The sequence below is a fragment of the Zonotrichia albicollis genome, chromosome 2, assembly GCF_047830755.1.
Source record: "Zonotrichia albicollis isolate bZonAlb1 chromosome 2, bZonAlb1.hap1, whole genome shotgun sequence".
In the NCBI taxonomy this organism is placed as follows: domain Eukaryota; kingdom Metazoa; phylum Chordata; class Aves; order Passeriformes; family Passerellidae; genus Zonotrichia; species Zonotrichia albicollis.
In genome coordinates, this window is record NC_133820.1 from 67,399,592 (window position 1) to 67,416,590 (window position 16,999).

Genomic DNA, 16,999 nt, shown 5'->3' on the forward strand with positions numbered 1-16,999 from the left:
CGGGGGGCGGCGGGCGGCGCGGAGCCGCCGTCGGGGCTGGGGCGCTGCGTCCGGGCGGAGCCCACCCTGCGCGGGGGCTTGGGCGGCATGGCGGGAGCGGCTGCCGGGAGCGCCCGCCGCGGGCGGCACTGACCAGGGGCCGCCGGCTCCCGGCCCCCGCCCGCCGCCCGAACCGCGGGAAAACGGCGTCACCGCCACCCTCCGTCACTTCCGCGCCGGCGGCCGCGCCCCCGCCCCGCCTCACCCGCGGCCCCGGACACGGGGCGGGACCGATCGGCGGAGGCGGCACCGCGGCCCGGCCTCGCCTCACGGAGCCGCCCGCGCCCTGCCGTGCCTGGCGCTTCAGGTACTCAGCGGGTACAGCCGATACATCTGTTCCGTGAGATGGGAAGCAAAGCAGATCTGTGTATAATAGTAAACTGTACAGAATGACTGCACAGGTGCAGAGCCGGGCAGGAATTGCAGATCCTTTAGGATGTGCTGGTTCAGCCACACTAAGTGCCGTGTCCTAGACTTTGGCTAAGACAGCTACAGGCTGGGGACACAGTGGCTGGAAGGTGGCTCAGGGGAAAAGGGCCTGGGAGTGCTGGTCAGCAGCAGCTGAACACGAGCCAGAGTGTGCCCAGGGGGCCAAGGAGGCCAATGGCATCTTGGCCTGGATCAGCAATGCGGCCAGCAGGAGCAGGGCAGGGATTGTGCTTTCATACTCCGCACTGGTGCAGTTATAACTCAACTGTGTCCAATTACTCATGAGAAGAAAGTCCAGAGAAGAGCAGGGAGCTGGAGAAGGGTCTGGAGCACAAGTCCTGTGAGGAGCAGCTGAGGGATCTGGGGGTGTTTAACCTGGGAAAAGGAGGCATGGGAGACCTTCGTGCTCTCTGCAACTGCCTGAGCCAAGGCTGCCGTGAGGCGAGGGCTGGCGTCTTCTCCCAGGTAACAAGTGACAGGACAAGAGGATGTGGCCTCAGACTGCACCAGGAGAGGTTTGGGTTTGACATCAAGAGGAATTTCATCAGGGAAAGGGTTGTTAAACATTGGAATGGGTTGCCCCATGGGCAGCAGTGAAGTCATTATCCAGGAGGTGTTCAAGAAACAACTAACATGATGGCATTTGGTGCCACAGTCTCGTTGACAAGGTAGTGGGCGACCAGTCAAACGTTGGATTCGATGATCTCAGAGGTCTTCTCCAACCTAAATGATTCAGTGACCTCTCAATCTGACACTTGTCCAAGTCCTAACTGAAATGTTATTTTTAACACTGTGTGGTAAAATTACATTTAATGTAAGAAGTTCGGGCTGTGGGCATCTCCTGGATTTTAAGTCAATGAGATCAAATTGCCAGTGCACTGATTCAAAGATCTTAAAAGTCTGTTTTGTTGTCTGCAGTTGCTTACTCATATTTAGAAGGCCAATCTCTGCTGCAAACAAGAACATTTCAGACTTACATGATGACAACTTCTTAGAAAAGGAAAAGTATTTGTATGTAAGGATTCTTACTACCTGCACATATCTGTCATTCACCTGTAAAGCAACTACTTTTAGTCAGACTGCTGTCAAAACTCTGATTTAAGAAAAACCCAAATAAAAATTAGCATGAGCATTAATATGTTGCACAATTAAAATTCCCTAGTATTTTTACATTCATACATTCTAGTAATTTGGCTTATCCTTTAGATTCATTAACTTAAAACAGGAGAACAGTGTCTGGCTTTCTGCTTTATAATTAGAATTAAACCAATTACAGAAAAGTGAATACAGAACAAATCGAAGTACATGAACTCCAAATTAAACTTTTGAGTTGTAGACTGTAGTGGGATTTGGACATTCCTGATTATGATTCTAGTAAAACTGTGGCAGTAATTTTACCCTTCTTCTACGCACATTTAAATACTTCTTGTATTCAGATGGTACCAAATGCTGTGGAAGGTTTGGGGTTTAGGACTGTCTGTCATCAACCACTGAACCACAGACAAGTAGACAGACCAGCTTGGAAAAGTAAGCTGAGCCCTTAAACCACAGCTGAGTCCATTGCCTTCTCCTCACAACTGGCTTTAGGAGCACAAAAGAATTCAAAATGAGAGCAAAGCATCTCAGAAGACTTGTTCCCAGCCAGTGGAGAGCATGCCAGCTGTCAGTGAGAAGGAAGCAAACACACCCTCCTGGGCTGCTTTCCTCACAGCTGCTTTAAATGCTGCTGCAGCCAGGCCCTGCACCGTCCAGATGGCAGGCAAAGAATTTGTCTCATGGCCCTCAGTGCATTGCTCCTTTCAAAAAGTTCACAAACCAGCCTCAGTGTAAATACTATGGTTTTTTCTTTTTAAATTGTTAGTGCACCAAGTACCTTCTCAAGTCAGATTTTATGCAGTTTTTCATCAAACAGAGCTCTTAGGACTCCCCTCCATAAATAACCAAAATGTTGTTTCAGAGTGCTTCAAGTTACAACTGGAGGGAGACAAAGGGAGCAGCAGATGAATGAAGCAACAATAACCTTTAATAATCCATCCCAAAGCCTTGGATATAGTAACTACATCTAAACTGTAGAAAGAAGAGTTAACATGTATGTACTTCCAAAGAAAGGCACATCCTTGGGTAAAACCATATTTAAGTTGCTGCACCTTTTTCCCCTTCTCCTTTTAAAATGTACTGATTTGAATGTTTTAATGTATTCTAAAACATCTTCTAAATGAAGCCTTTAGACTCTTTCCTTTGTAATTTCAATAAAATTACAAAGGAAAGAAAACATCAGCTCCTACTGGGGAAAAACAAAAAAAGCAAAGGAAACACTGCAATGTCAAATAAAGTATTCATGATAATTTTTGCATCTGACCTGACAAAATCTTAATTTTAAACATCTTGCTATAACTTCTTTTAGAGTATAGGTCATGGACATATGTGAAACGTTGTCCAGTCAGGCAGTCCTGACTCATTGTTTCCAGCTGCTACACAACCTTAGGTAATTTTATTATCCTAATTTTTTCACTTAAAAGTATTGCTGTAATTTCATGGTAATTGCCAGTGGGAATTAAAGCCATTATTTCAATTGTAGTAAATTCAGTTTTCTGAAGCTGCATGACCAAAACATATGCATTTAAAAACCCACTAAATTGAGAGCTTCTGGATATTAGTCCAAATACTAAATATTGGCAGAATTTCTACTTGAATAAATCCCATAGGCTGTAAAACTCAAGGATCATGAAGATGTCTGCATGTATCACACCCATTTTCCTGCATGTAACAGGCAGAATTAACCAGGGAGGGGACAGAGCCTTTCCTGGCCAGCCTTTTCTGTGCATTCACATTCCTTGCGCTGTGTAGCAGCCCCCAGCCCTCTGCCATCGGTGTCACCTGGAGCCCAGCACGAGTGCTAACAGGAGCAAGGAGGTGCCACACCTGCAGGCCAGCTTTTCACCAGCTGCTGCCTGCAGACCCCAGGCCTTACGAAGAGCCTTGCTGGAGAAGCACCTGGTGCAGCAGGCAGACCCAAGTGACAGTCTTGCTGCAGGACAGCCTCAGGGACACTCAGGCCGTGGCTTGAGCAGGCCCTTTGCACTCCCCAGCATCACCTCCCCGGGTAAAGCTGCGATTGCCTTGGCATCAGCTCTGCCTTGGAAGCTGGAAAGGGTTTCCTGAGGTGAAGGGGTGAAACTGACTGCTTGTGCCTCTTGGTGGTGGTGAGCCTGGCCTCTATGCCATTGTTTCCTACACAAGTCCACAGCTTGGGATGTGAAGAATAAAAACTATTTCTGGAAGTGAATATTTCTACAGTGATGTACAGTCCATGGGGACCATAACAAACATCTCCCGTTTCTCTTTCAGATGAGAGGTATCTGTCAGATGTTAACTTCTAACAATTCAAATCCTCTCTCTGTACATTGTCATTATTAATAAAAAGAATATTTTTCACTCCAGTTACACACATCAGTGGCTTGCTCTTCTCAGAGCACTGCTGGACTCCCAGGGCTGCAGTGATGAGTTTAGGGCAGGAATTCTATCAATAAAGCATTTGACCAAACTGCCAGTGGGATCTGAAAGGACACCACTGCTACTGGATGGGGAAATAGCTATATGTAAATAATGCCTATGTGCAAAACCTCAACCCTTCACAGATACTTCCAGTTATTTTTCTTGGACATCAGAGAAGTTTTGTATCGATCAAGCTTTTAGACTTGAGTGTCACTTTTTTCTCTTTTTACTTTTTATTCTTCTATAAATAAATACAGTTGTATTTATTTATAGAAGAATCATAACTACTTTTACAGACCTTCCACATTTCTTGTTCTCTGTGAGAATGGCTGTCAGAGCTGTGTCTGTTTTAACATATTTGCAGTAGTGCTGAGAACCAGGGTACTAAAAAATAAAATCCCTGACTAATGCAATTTGTCAGATTAAGCCCTAGTGACAGTGCAATTACATCAGCCAAAAATGATCGCTCCTGGTGTGGCTTTCCTTGCTTACAAAGGTTCCTGGCTATCAGTGTACATCATGTCCTTGCATGCACAGCTGCATCCCACCCTGTGCTTTGTCACACAGGTACCACCCTGTGTCCTTGGCAGGCAAAGCACTTCAAACCCTGGCTACACTGTGCCCAGGAGGGTGCAGGGAGGGCATCCTGCGTCCCCTCTGCCAGGCAGTTCATTTCAGCTGGTACTGCCAACTGGTAATGAAATAAAGATCAGCAAGCAAACCACAGACCTCTTGTTGCAATTACACAGCCACATTAAGGACCCTGCTGCAATCCCTCCCTTCCTGACCTCGGTCCCAAGTCCTGTTTCCTCTCACCACATGACAAAGTATGCTCTGGCACAGGAGCACCCTGTCCTGCTGCTGGCCATCTCTCCATGGATGTTTCCCATGCCTTCACTTTCGAGATTTCCTGCGCCCACAAGAAGCAGAACACACTCTCCTGGAAGTAGTTCTTAGGAATCAAATTAATCTTAACCAACAACCTGAAAACCAATTGAAAGTTAGCAACCATAGCCTGTAATAAGTGAGCATAGGCATTCCTCTGAACTAAACCAACCCGTGATCTTATTTCTTTTTGCTACGAGTGGGTCTAAGAGAAAGATATTCTTTACTAATCCATGCAGTGAAATACCCTAATTAGGTGAAAACATTTTTGTATAGCATTCCAGAAAAACTCCTGGTGTGACAACAGCACTGTAGGCTCTTTTATGTTGCTTCCTCTGCAGCAATAAAATCTCCTCCTACCACTGGAACAAGCAGTGTCAGTGAGAGTGCAGCTCTGCTGCTGTCTCTAAACCACAAGCTTTTGCTAACACTGATGTGTCAGCTCTCCATCCTCCCACCCAACCCATATGAACAAACACACGTACACACCCTGACAGGCATCAGGTAACCAAACTCTTGCATTTTCAGTCTTGCAGGCCCAAAGGATTTTCTTCATGCCAAAACTTGCCCTGTGCCTCTTTACTAAAGCTGCAACACTTAGCAGGAGGAGAGAGGCCTTGGAGTTTTATTGTGCTTGCAAGCCCGGATTACATCGATAACATTGACTGGTCACGACAACTTTACTCATGCAATCACCAGCTGAACATCAGAGGCTCTTTGGGACCCATGAGAGAGTAACACAGCCCCTTCCACCAACTAAACATGGTGGCACAGGATACTGATTTTGCTACTCCAGTAATAAAGTATGTCTCAGCATTAGGATTGATTTTGTTTTTTATGAGGAGTTTTAAAACTATTTCCAAAGATAACTGTCCAATGAGGTAATTTTTACACTAACCCTTTTCTGGAATTTGCTGGGCTGGAAAGTGACTTCTTCAGTGCAGCACAGCCATCTTTGTTTATTAGACTCTTAACTATTACTATACTTGTATTTATTATACTTTTATTATTTAAAAAGGAAAAAAGCCCAAACATCTCCAAGAGCTATTTCTTTCCAAGGATTTGTGTCCCATGCTTCTTCAACTTGGTCTAAGAGGGCAGAAGTTCCAACATGAGCTTTTGCTGCACTCTGGGTGTTTTAGGTTGTCTTCCTACACAAACTGTTTGGCATTTAATAAGGCTGGGAGCTTTTCCTCAGTGCACGAGTTTCTCCCTCCTTCCCCACACTTATTTTTACACTGCTGATCGAAGTAAATTTCCTTTCAACAGGTTCAAAATCTATTAGAGACAGGCATACAGCATGATCATAGAAACCTCCTGGGTGTAAGAACAAATCTATTTCTCCCCCTGCTCCACCATGCCTTCAGCAGCCTCATTTGCTGGTGTCTTCGTTAAAGGGCACATCACAGATCACCAAGTTTGGCTACTCAGTTTTGTTTTGAAACCAAGTGAAAGACCTGACCAAGCTTGCTTACAGATTAACAAACTTCATGCTTAACTTGGGGAAAATAAGAACAGAATGCTCCTGAAAAGGTAGGAAACATCCTTAAAAGTACTTCAGCGTAAATCTTGCGTCATACAGGGCTCCAAAGAACGCACCAGCAACCTTGTGCTGACATATACTTGACCTTTGTTGTGAGCACACAATTGCAACATCCTGAATGTCTCTAGCTAAAGTTTTCCCAGCAGGTTTTCCAGCTTGCTTGCACATATACTGAGCAGCAGTGTAAATATAACTTATACATTAACATCTAGCCTGTAAGCATGTGATGCCTCATTTGATTTTCATGATCGCACCATCAAACATGGATTTAAAAAGTCCAGCTTTGGAATACAACAGTTGTACTTTTCATTTTACTTACACCAGGACCAATCCGTAAATTAAGCCACATGCAGATGAAGAAAAAAAAGTATTGTGTATTTAGGAAACTTCCTTTAAAACAAATTATTTTATCTCAGTCCAAACATCCACAATAGCAGGAAGCTGGATCATAGCATGTTTACAGTTGTATAATAGCTCCAAAAACACTAAAGCATCCTCCCACTGTATTAAGAGCCTTTAAAAGATGAAAGATAAGTTTAGTACAAAGTCTCTTGACTGAATTAACCTAAGACAAATTATTTGGGCACATATGGTGTATATTATTTAAAAACAGATTAAACAGTGTTTTGGGGTTTTTTTCAAACATGAAATTATTCTATAAATATTCTTACTTTTCTGATGAATCAATGCTCAAAATTTGGCCAGAAGACAAGTCAGTTCCCATGTCATGGAAGCTCTCAAGGGGATCTAGGGGGAGATTTTCCAGCCTTGTTTTTTCTGTGTTACTCCCTTTTTTTTCTGTCCTGTATTTTTTCTTGCATACAGCTTCAAAAGAGCAAGTACATCTTACTCATCTTATACACCCTATTCTGCACTCTCCCCTCGAAAACCTGGCATTACAAGGATCCAAATTGTATTACAAAAAAATAAAATCAATCTTTCTTTAAGAATAGCAGTTTTAAGTGTAAATGGCACGATACAGAGTGGTATTGGTGATATTTGAGCGAGCCCCAGATTACCTGGCAAAGCTCAGTGGCACAGGCTGGCAGAAGCACCACGATGGGGAACAAAGGGAATGGCAAAGTCCTGCAGGTAGTGAACCCTCCTGGCCCTCAGCTGGGTCAGCCTGACTCATGGCATATGTTGGATGATGCCCATCATTTGACAAATATGCAGGACAGGGATTTCAGACATTAACAACATGTTAGTTCACCTTTGGGTCTCCACTCTGATCATATGTATTGTGGAAATGCCTATTTAGAGTTTCAGCAAGCAGCATAGTATTGCCTTTAATTGAAAAGGGACAGAAAAGCAGGTTTTTCTGTTCATATTTCATTTCTCAGCCATGGATTCTAGCTTTAGAAACACCACTTCAAGTAAAATGCATTGATTTTAACTGTAGTCCCCTCTTCTTAAAAATAATCCAGTAGTAAACTGGAATCCAGAAGAAAACACAAGACTTTTAGACAAACAGGTTTATAAGGTTTATTGTCCATTGCACATACATGGATTATATACAAGTTAGTAACATAAGTTACTTCTTAATTTTCTAGAAGATTGTTACAGCAAATGCCATTTTAAAACATCTACTCAGAAATCAATCTCAAAAAGGTAAATATGACAATATTTTAAGAACAAAACAAATTGCACTTGGTTAGGAGAGTCAAATACAGGTTTGTCTATATGCTGTAACAAACTATATAGCAGGTAATATTACAGTTAGAAGTAGCTCTTGCAGTCCATTTGTACATTAATAATTTTTTTCAATTTTACTTATTTAAAAACTGGTGAATATTTCAAAGATTTCTTCTTCCTAGTATTTGAGATTCACATGAAATGCACTAGCGACTAAGTCTTTATACAGTTGCTATTCAAATATAAGAAGAACACCACACCTGAAAATAAGGAGAAAACTAAAACGTACTGATTTTACATGTATCATGAGATGAGAAGTATGGAACGTATGTTCAGCAAGAAAGCCCTGTCCACTACTTACAAAAAAAAAGATTTTAAAAAATAATCACTGCACACAATACAAAGGGTGGGGTCATACTGTACTTTTTAAACCTCCTGTAACAGTACTATTCCTCATTACTGTTCACAGATGAGTGTTTCCATAGCAAACTTGTTCTCAAAGTGTCGAATCTTTCGGCAGTTGATGGCTTCACGCTTCTGAATTCCTGTTGTATTGGGAAAGAACAACAGAGTGTCAAGAGAAGAAGGCCTGAGGTACATGAGAGGCAGAAGTTTTATGTTTGCTATGATAAGATGCCACAAGAAATCAGAACTACCCCTCTCCAACCCTCCCCTCCAACAAAACACACACAGGCACACATTCAGATGTAGAAAATCAATTAACAGGGAATGATCCTGAAAGTGTGATGAACCAAATCCCAGTACTGGTTTGTTGAAAACCAACCGGCCAAAACCCCCCACTAGCTAGTTTTTTACTCAGATCAGTACCCAATCTCCCTCTCTGTGCATCTCTAAAAATGTTTGTGGGGACGTTTATTACTACAGGATAAACATACTAAATTTTTAATTGGATTTTGCTATTAAAACCTTTTCATTTTCAAACATCAATCTAAATTGCTTTTATAAATTGTATTTCTTCTTTTTGTTTTCCCAAGCAGTCAGGTCTCACAATATGACAGAAGCAATTAAACTGCTTTGGTGTGCACTTGCACACCATGTGCAGATTACACAACAAGAAATCAAACAACCTAAAAGCAAAAAAACCAAACCACCAAAAAGCAAATCCAAGTACCACCTCAATGCAAATTTTAAGGCAGTATTTAACAGCTCTTCAAGACTTTTCCAAATAATGTTTTTCAGCCATTTTTCCATTAAAACGTACCAAGCACTATAATTTTCCTGTGAAGACAAGCTCTTATTGACATTTCACTGACACAAATAGGAAGGCACGTAACAATGTATAGATGGCTTTAATGACAAAAAGAAGCTGCAATTCTGCCTGTGGACTACAAAGCTAAAGCTTCTCCTGTATGAAAGATTTTTCTTTGTTTTGAGGTAGGGTGTGTGGTTTAGGGCTCAAGACTGAAGAATAGCATCAATGAGCTCCAGAAAACACACCCATGCACACACCCACCCACACACACAGAGACACATTTTGGCACTCCTAGGTCACTGGCGCCTTGAGCGCTTTTGCACCATGACACAACTTACTTGCACACCTACACAAGAAAATATCAGACACACTGAGGCCCACAGAGCTGGTCAGTGCAATAAGCAAGCCTTGCTTTCATTAGAGTTTCTCTGAACACACTCAGGCATCACTGAAGCCTTTGTTACCGCAGCAGGCCATGGGAGGAGGGTTTACCTTTCATGGCCTCCTTGCGCTGTAGCTTGTAGGTTTCCTTGCCGCGGCAGAGGCGGTAAATAAAGAATCCCAGCTGATCCACGTTTTCAATGCGATCAGTAACAATCATCTGCTCATGAATCAAATAGGACTGAGGCAAGTATGTTCCAGCCTGTTGAAAAAAAACGTAACAGCTCTGTCAAAAACCATCTCTTTGTGGTCCGAGTACACAAGAAATGCTTTGCAGTGTTTTTCTTCAACATATCTTTGAATTATTTAAAAATATGTATTATCCATTGACTTTCATTCTAAATGTGTAAACTTCACTACAGTACAGAAACATGTAACAATTACATGCAAAAAGGTCACAGAACTTCCATTGATGCTAACACCCACTGCAGGTCCTGCTACAGTAACATCAGCCTTCAGCAGGTTTTTTTTTTCTAGGTGTACCCACTGTCACAGGCCAGTTCTGAAATTACCATCCAAAGTTTTCACTTAATTAGTAACAGCCCACTAGACCTCAATAGGAACAACTCCCAAGCAGGAGCTGGCAGAACCCTGATCCACATGGAGATACTCCTGCTGATGAAGCAGGCCAGCTGCAGTCCATGGGGTTGGGAAGCCTTGAACTTATTCACAGTATGGGTCACTGCTCTCAAACCAAAGCCAAGCCGAGACCCTCTATCCCTGTAAGTCATTATGGTGACTTGTAAGTTATGTAAGTTATTATGGCAAAGACAAAATGGGACATCAGGTGTTTCAAGGCAATACACTGAAAAAGGGGAGAGCCACAATGACATACAAAGGCTTTCCCAGCCCTCTCTAGACCCTCCAGTATTACTCTGCCACAGAGGAAATGATGGAGGAATCTGGCTCTGTGCACACCTCACTGTACATGGCTGAAGATGAACAGACTTAGCTGCCAGCCAGTTTTCTAACACTGCTATTAAATAATCATCCATTTTTAAAAATACTAAGAAATCTTGTTAAGAGTGGTTCTAATTTATAGCAGTGTAAAGAGAGTGTCCTTGCTTTTAAAAATAAGATTATCAGCTATTGTGAAAACAAATTCAGATTCTGTTGTGCAAGATCTCTGTATTTTTTAGTGACAATAAACAACTTGAAATTTCTGCTGTGAAACAAGATCATCTTTTCAGCTCCAGTGACATGTTGAGAAGCTGATTAAATGCTATTATTCCCAGTAAAGAAAGAAAGGACTGCATAAAATTGACTTTAAATTTTGCATGAATGAATAAACTGTGAATATTTTCTTCACTATATATTGTGAGGAAAACAACAGCAACTTTTTTTTCTCTAAGTAACAACTTAGCAAACATCCCTCTCCCAAATTATCCCACTCATTATTTTGTAATTACATCTCTGCAAATCACTGCATCTGAACTCCTGGTCTCTGGACTCTCAGGAAGGAGCGCTGAGGGAGTGCCAGAGCGCAGCAGCAGTGCAGGGCACTGGCAGGGTGGGCAGCAGTGCTGAGGCCTTGGGGGGCAGCCTGCAAGGGCACTCCCAGGCTCATGCCCTCCAAACCACAGCACCTCCCAGCCCAGCCCAGACCCAGCCTTCTCAGCTCTCCCTGGGCGGGACAGGAGGAGAGGAAACTCAGTGCAGGAATCTCCTCTGCCCAGCTGCTGCAGGGCAATTACCCAGCACTGGGATCCAGCACAGCCACAAACATCATCATTTTTGAGACATCCTCTGTGCACTGTGTACAGTTAAAATTAGCCAGTTGGCTCAGCAGCAGGAACAAGGTGGAGGAGCAAATATATCTGGGTTTCAGTTTTGTTTCCCCAAGAAACAAAGGAGGCCTTTCATGTCTGAACACTGAAGCAAACTGTATCAATACATAAAAATGTGGAACTTTAGGCTAAAATTATGGTGTTTCTTAAACACCAGAACAGCCCAGAACTCCACCATGTACATAAAATGCCCTCTGCGTGTATTCAGAGCTCATTTTAAAGAAATTAACATACTCATTTTGTACATTTTTTGCTGGTGTAACCAGTGTGACTGCAGGTCAGTATTTACTCACTTTATGTATCTGCAGCATAGTTTTTCAAATTCCAGTTACAAACATTTAGCCTGATTTTCTGTGACATCAAATGCCCACAGCATTTGTTAATACAATGAGAATTAAGCAGATGTCTCATAAAATTAGGGCATCCACTGTTGGGGACAATGATCAAAACTGTTTTGCTTCTGCACGGATTTTCAGTTAAATGTGTGATGCCTGGTTATCCTCTTACTTGTAAACCAAGCATATTTGATTCTGTACTAATGACAAACTAGGAAATTCACAGATTTTAATAGTGGAATTTGTGTGATCTAAAAATGGAAAGAAAACAGCACAGACAAAGTTAAAAAAAATGGGGTCACTGAGTTTTACAGACACCACATCATCCTTATGTACAGGAAATGAAAATGTGGTTAAATAGCCAGTCTCAAAATAGGAAGCAAAAAAGCAGCAAAGGACTTGTGGTAATTTTCACATGAATTTTATTTATACATACAAACCACTCAGAAATGGCTAAAATGCTTCCTGGAGTCCTAATTCCAAAGCCTTTTTTGAAAGATGCAAACCCAAATATGATGTAACTGTTCTAAAGTTACAAAAACCCAGTAAAATATTAAAAACATTCTCCCCAAATCTTGGCCACATTTCATCACCTCTCTTCCCCACTGGGCTATTTTGCTGTTCTGTGAAGAAACCAGAAGGCCAGAACCCAAGGCAAATACTATTTAAATCAGCAACTGAAAGCACACATTATGTGCAGTGCACAGCAGATCCAACACATCTCGTGTGCAGCACCCTCAAGCCCTGGATCGAAGTGGGGGCCAACCCCAGGCTTTAAAGAATGCCCCTGTAAAAAGCATTTCCCAGGCTTATCTACTCCATGCCTTTCAGCTAACCAGTCTTAGTCCAGTGCACACATGCTTTACAGAAACCTCAGTCACAATGGATTACAAATTAAAAATCACAGACTACTATCAAAGAGTCCAGCTACGCCACATTTACATGGTTTTGTCAGCCAAATTTGTAGCACTAAAGAAAATCAGATTTTTTTGCCTTCCTCTAAATTAATGATTCTTTCATGACTGTAGATCATTGTCTAAGTAGGTTACAGACTTTTTTCTCTTTGCAAAGACCTCTAGTGATCATGTGCCTTTTGTGAATGTCAGAGTTCTGCAGAAGGGAAAAAAACCAAAAAAATTTATACTTGCTCCTGTCTTAAGAACAAATTACTTATGATTTAATCATACCTTGATATTGATGAGCAGCTCCAGGAAATTTTTTGGTGGCATAACAACTGAAGTGTTTAGAGGAATCACATAGCACTTATCCAGGCTAAGGTCAAGATAGGCAGTGAGTCTCTATTGAGAAAACATTTATTTTAATCAAAAAAACAAGAAGATCAGAAAAGTGACAAACAGATGTTGCTGAACTGCTATTGCCTTGTGCTGTTCTTCAAATTATTCTTTTGTTCACTGTAAAGTCTGTCCAACAAACTCCAATCTAAGGGCAAGTAAAAGTACAACCAAAGGGCAGCCTTGATGAGAGTTCATATTTTCAACAGGGATTTGGGCAAGGCAGCAGGTGATGAGGAGCTCAAATGCACCATGCAAGGAAACTACAAAGGTGTACCTGAGCTGTTATGGAAACAAGAACAGTGCTTATTTATGCTCAGTGCCTTCACTGTGAAACAACAGGGCAAAAACCTGGCTCTAATCTTCATGCTTTTATATTTTGTTATAGTCTAAAGAAGAAATGCTGCTGTAAGAACAAAACACAGAAAGAAAAAAAATTGCTACAGATAATGCAACAAAAGTAGTTTTAGGTTCAAAAATATGACTGACTTGCAAGGTTAATGATTATTCATAGTTGAATTATTATCTTTATACCTACCTGAACTGCAGTATTTGCCATTATTTGATAAAAAGCTCAGGGAATTACCCTGATGAATCCTGCAGCTCTGTTCACTGAGCTGTGTTTTACTGCACCTGTTCTTGCTAAAGAAGATGTTATCTCTAGCTGCTGAAAGCTCTGAGGCTGTGTATGTATATAAAATACTGAGCACCAGGAGCCCAGCAGTCAAAATAATGCCAGGACAGCAATCATCAGTGCAGCTAATCTCATTACATGGAGCAAGTGCTGTATCTATGGCAAATAACCCTTGCACTGACCTTTAGAGCCAAGCCTTGAACTTATTACATCCAAAAGTAAATTTTTAATATTATATTGTTCTTCCTTGCTTCTTAGATGCTGCTTTCTTTTTTCATTTTCTAGTTTTCCCTCTTTAGAGTCTTTATTCTAACTCTTAACAGAAGGTCCCTAAATATATTCTGAAATACTATTTAAATTACATAGCTTGAGCAAGCAATGTTTTCCTCCAAATCTGGCTATGAATATTTGAGAGATAGCACTTTAAACTCCAAAGTTTGCATAAAAAAATAGGACACTTCCCTATTCTTTTTCAGCTTAGCTTAAAAAAAGCCACTCAGTGAAGTCTTCAAATGTTCACAGAGATTTAGCTTCCTGAAAACCAGCTGTACAACATTTCACTGCCATCAGACAGCTCCAACCATGCTGATACAGAAGAGGAAGGCTTCTAATTGTTCTGCAGCTGCTCTTAGCACTGAGAGCTGTAGGCCTGTCAACTGCCTTAACAGAAATTTATTGCCATGATTCCTATCAATCAAGGTTATTTCTCCAAAAAAGGAAGACAGCTTTGAAACTTTAGTTCAGTGTCTCTAGGAATCATAGTAGCCTGTGGTGCACAAAGAAATTAAACTTTGGCTTCCCATGGCATCTGGAAAATGATCTGCTTTCAATGGTCCTTCTTCTGCTGCTGCTTTGGGGGTTTGAGCCATGCTAGGAGAACACCTCTAGGAGAACACACCCAGTGACATCAGATGCAGTCCCTCCAAGTAATGTCAAAGCTACCCCAGCCCTTTCCAAATTTCCCTTGGCACCACAGCAGTTGGTCAAATTCTGGCTCAGTGGACTCAGCAGAGCAAGAACAATATTCTTTTCCGTTTCTCATACTAAAGAGAGCAAACAGATCCAAGGTTTTTCCCTTTCTAAAAACAGAACTGTGTTTGTAAAAGGTGGTTTACACACTACCTGATGATGACTCTATCGTGCTGTACTTTATGCTCAGTTAATAACTGCTTGCAGCCTGCTGCTGATCAAAACATTTCTGCTGCCTCCTCCACCCCTCTGCTTCCCCCCACCAAAATAAATGAGCATATTTATCAGGATGACTGAGGGGGAACATTTTTCAAGTTTTAAATGCTTTCAATCAACTTCTTCAGACATATTTCTTACCCGATGGAAGTCATGGACGATATCAGCAGGATCGCTATCAGCAAATTCAGGGACTGGCACACTGATAAACTCAACATCTTCCTCCTCCAGGATCTGAATATTTTGCTCAATTGTGTGGTAGCGAGCAGTCTGAGCCTCTGCCCCAGGCTCAGGTAAACTTAAGCCATCTTCAATGTACTTTATTCCACAGAAATACACGCCACCCTGCTAAAAACAGTAAACAACCCAGCAACAAAAATATCAGTAATGTAGAAGTTAAAAAGTAGTATTCTCTGAAGAAAAACTTGTCAGACTAAATGAATTTTTTTGTCTTTAATTTGATTCATACACCAAAGTAGCAGCCAGTTGCTATCAACAATAGGACAATGGCTAAAACCTCAATTACACTCAACCCAGAGGGAGTTCTTCGTTTAAATTCTAGGATCCCATAAAGAATATTCTTAAAATCCAGTCTTTCGTGTATTTTTAGAAAGATGATAAAGTTCCTACATCTATATGCATGTGTATTATTATTATTAATATTATTATTATTATTATTATCTCACTGCTCACTGTAAAATTATTAAATTTTAAGTCAAATCTAAACAGTTAAATCTAACTGTTAAATTATTAAAAGTCAAAATAACAAATAAAACCATTAAAACTGGTCATCCAAATCACCTTCAAAAAGCAAGTCTAACTCTAAATTTGGTCTTGCTTGCAGCAGTGTGTTGGACTAGATGACATCAAGACTTCCCTTCCAAACTCAATTATTCTGTGAAGTTGCTTAGTTTTACAAGACTTCAAGAGTCTGGAAAGTCAATTTCTAAAATAATTATTGAACAGTTTTAAGAGGCAAAAAGGTAAAAAGAGAAATTGGAATAACTAATTTGTGTCTTTCTGCCACAGAGCAGGCTACCTAAGTTAAGTGTAAAATACAGTTCTGAGTCAGAGTACCAAATTTACACACCAAATAGTTTTAGAAATATAGAACTCTGCATATGCAATGCCATCAATTTAAAATTTTACATTGAAAATGTGTCTTCAGCGCAATGTCAGCTCAATTCCTGAATGTTTCCTTTAACGCAGATCTGACTCCTAACCAGCAGCACAGGTTTATTAATTCAATGGCACTTTCAGTTTCACCTCACTGGCAGTGAAAGGTGGAGCACCCAGTGCCAAGCACGGGTGAAATGTGCATTAGAAATGCAGCCGGCCTTCAGCTCCTCAGCTCATTAATCCACCCACCCTGATAAGCTGTGCTGTTTAAGCATCATCGTTTGCAACACTTACTTATCCCCTGTAAATTTGGTTAATGTGATAGCCAACTAGACTCCAAACTGCAAGTTCAGCTAGAATTTCTCAAGTTTAATGACTTGGCTTTCCACATTAGCAACTACTAAAATGGAGGGAAAGCAACAGTCCTGCTATCAGGGATAAGAACCTGATTTTTTTACCTTATAATTAGGTGCTCTAACCAGTGGGCTAGAGAGATTCATGTTTTGCTTACCCTCTCCCTTTCTGGCTCTGTGATCTTGCAACCCCAGCAGTTTCTGAAGCAGGCAGGGTGTGCTCCCACCATTTGGGCAAAAGTCTAGCACATCCAGCACTGCCCAGTGACAACTCCCCCCAAGGGAGACAGTATTTAACTCAGATCTCCCATGTTTCAGGTAAATGCTCCATTTCCCTGGCACTGCTGCCTTCACAGAGCTCCTCTTGCAGCAGTGCTATTTGTTAAAAGACTGAAAATATATTTTGTTAGAGGTCTAATCTTGTCAGTGTGGATTAGACTTGACAGGGCATGTTTAAACCACAGTGACTGCGCTTTTCCCAAGTCCCCTGCAGGGCCCATATTCCTTATCCACGTGGAGGCTAGGGAAGGAGAGAGTCGCCACGGTGCTCCTTTCCTGTACATTAGCAGTGCCTCATGTGTTAGGAAACCTGGGATCAAACAAGGAGGCTTTCA

The 16,999-nt window shown here is 41.5% G+C and overlaps 2 protein-coding genes and 1 long non-coding RNA gene across 3 annotated transcripts in view; 1 reads left to right on the forward strand and 2 right to left on the reverse strand.

Moving 5' to 3' along the window:
• Positions 1 to 230, reverse strand: part of RB1 (RB transcriptional corepressor 1) — a 76,585-nt gene extending 76,355 nt beyond the window's left edge. The window contains exon 1 of the mRNA XM_005482383.2: positions 1 to 230. Coding sequence (XP_005482440.2) covers positions 1 to 89 — 89 coding nt within the window. The 5' untranslated portion in view covers positions 90 to 230.
• LOC113458661 (uncharacterized) lies at positions 198 to 8,398 on the forward strand. The gene is made up of 3 exons (XR_012579036.1): positions 198 to 346; positions 2,873 to 2,953; positions 5,377 to 8,398. It is a non-coding gene; the product is annotated as an uncharacterized LOC113458661 (long non-coding RNA).
• Positions 7,852 to 16,999, reverse strand: part of ITM2B (integral membrane protein 2B) — a 26,562-nt gene continuing 17,414 nt past the window's right edge. The window contains exons 3-6 of the mRNA XM_005482379.4: positions 15,055 to 15,261; positions 12,990 to 13,100; positions 9,732 to 9,882; positions 7,852 to 8,571 (exon numbers count right to left, since the gene is read on the reverse strand). Of these exons, the coding sequence (XP_005482436.1) occupies positions 8,483 to 8,571; positions 9,732 to 9,882; positions 12,990 to 13,100; positions 15,055 to 15,261 (558 nt within the window). The 3' untranslated portion in view covers positions 7,852 to 8,482. The remainder of the gene's footprint in view (positions 8,572 to 9,731; positions 9,883 to 12,989; positions 13,101 to 15,054; positions 15,262 to 16,999) is intronic.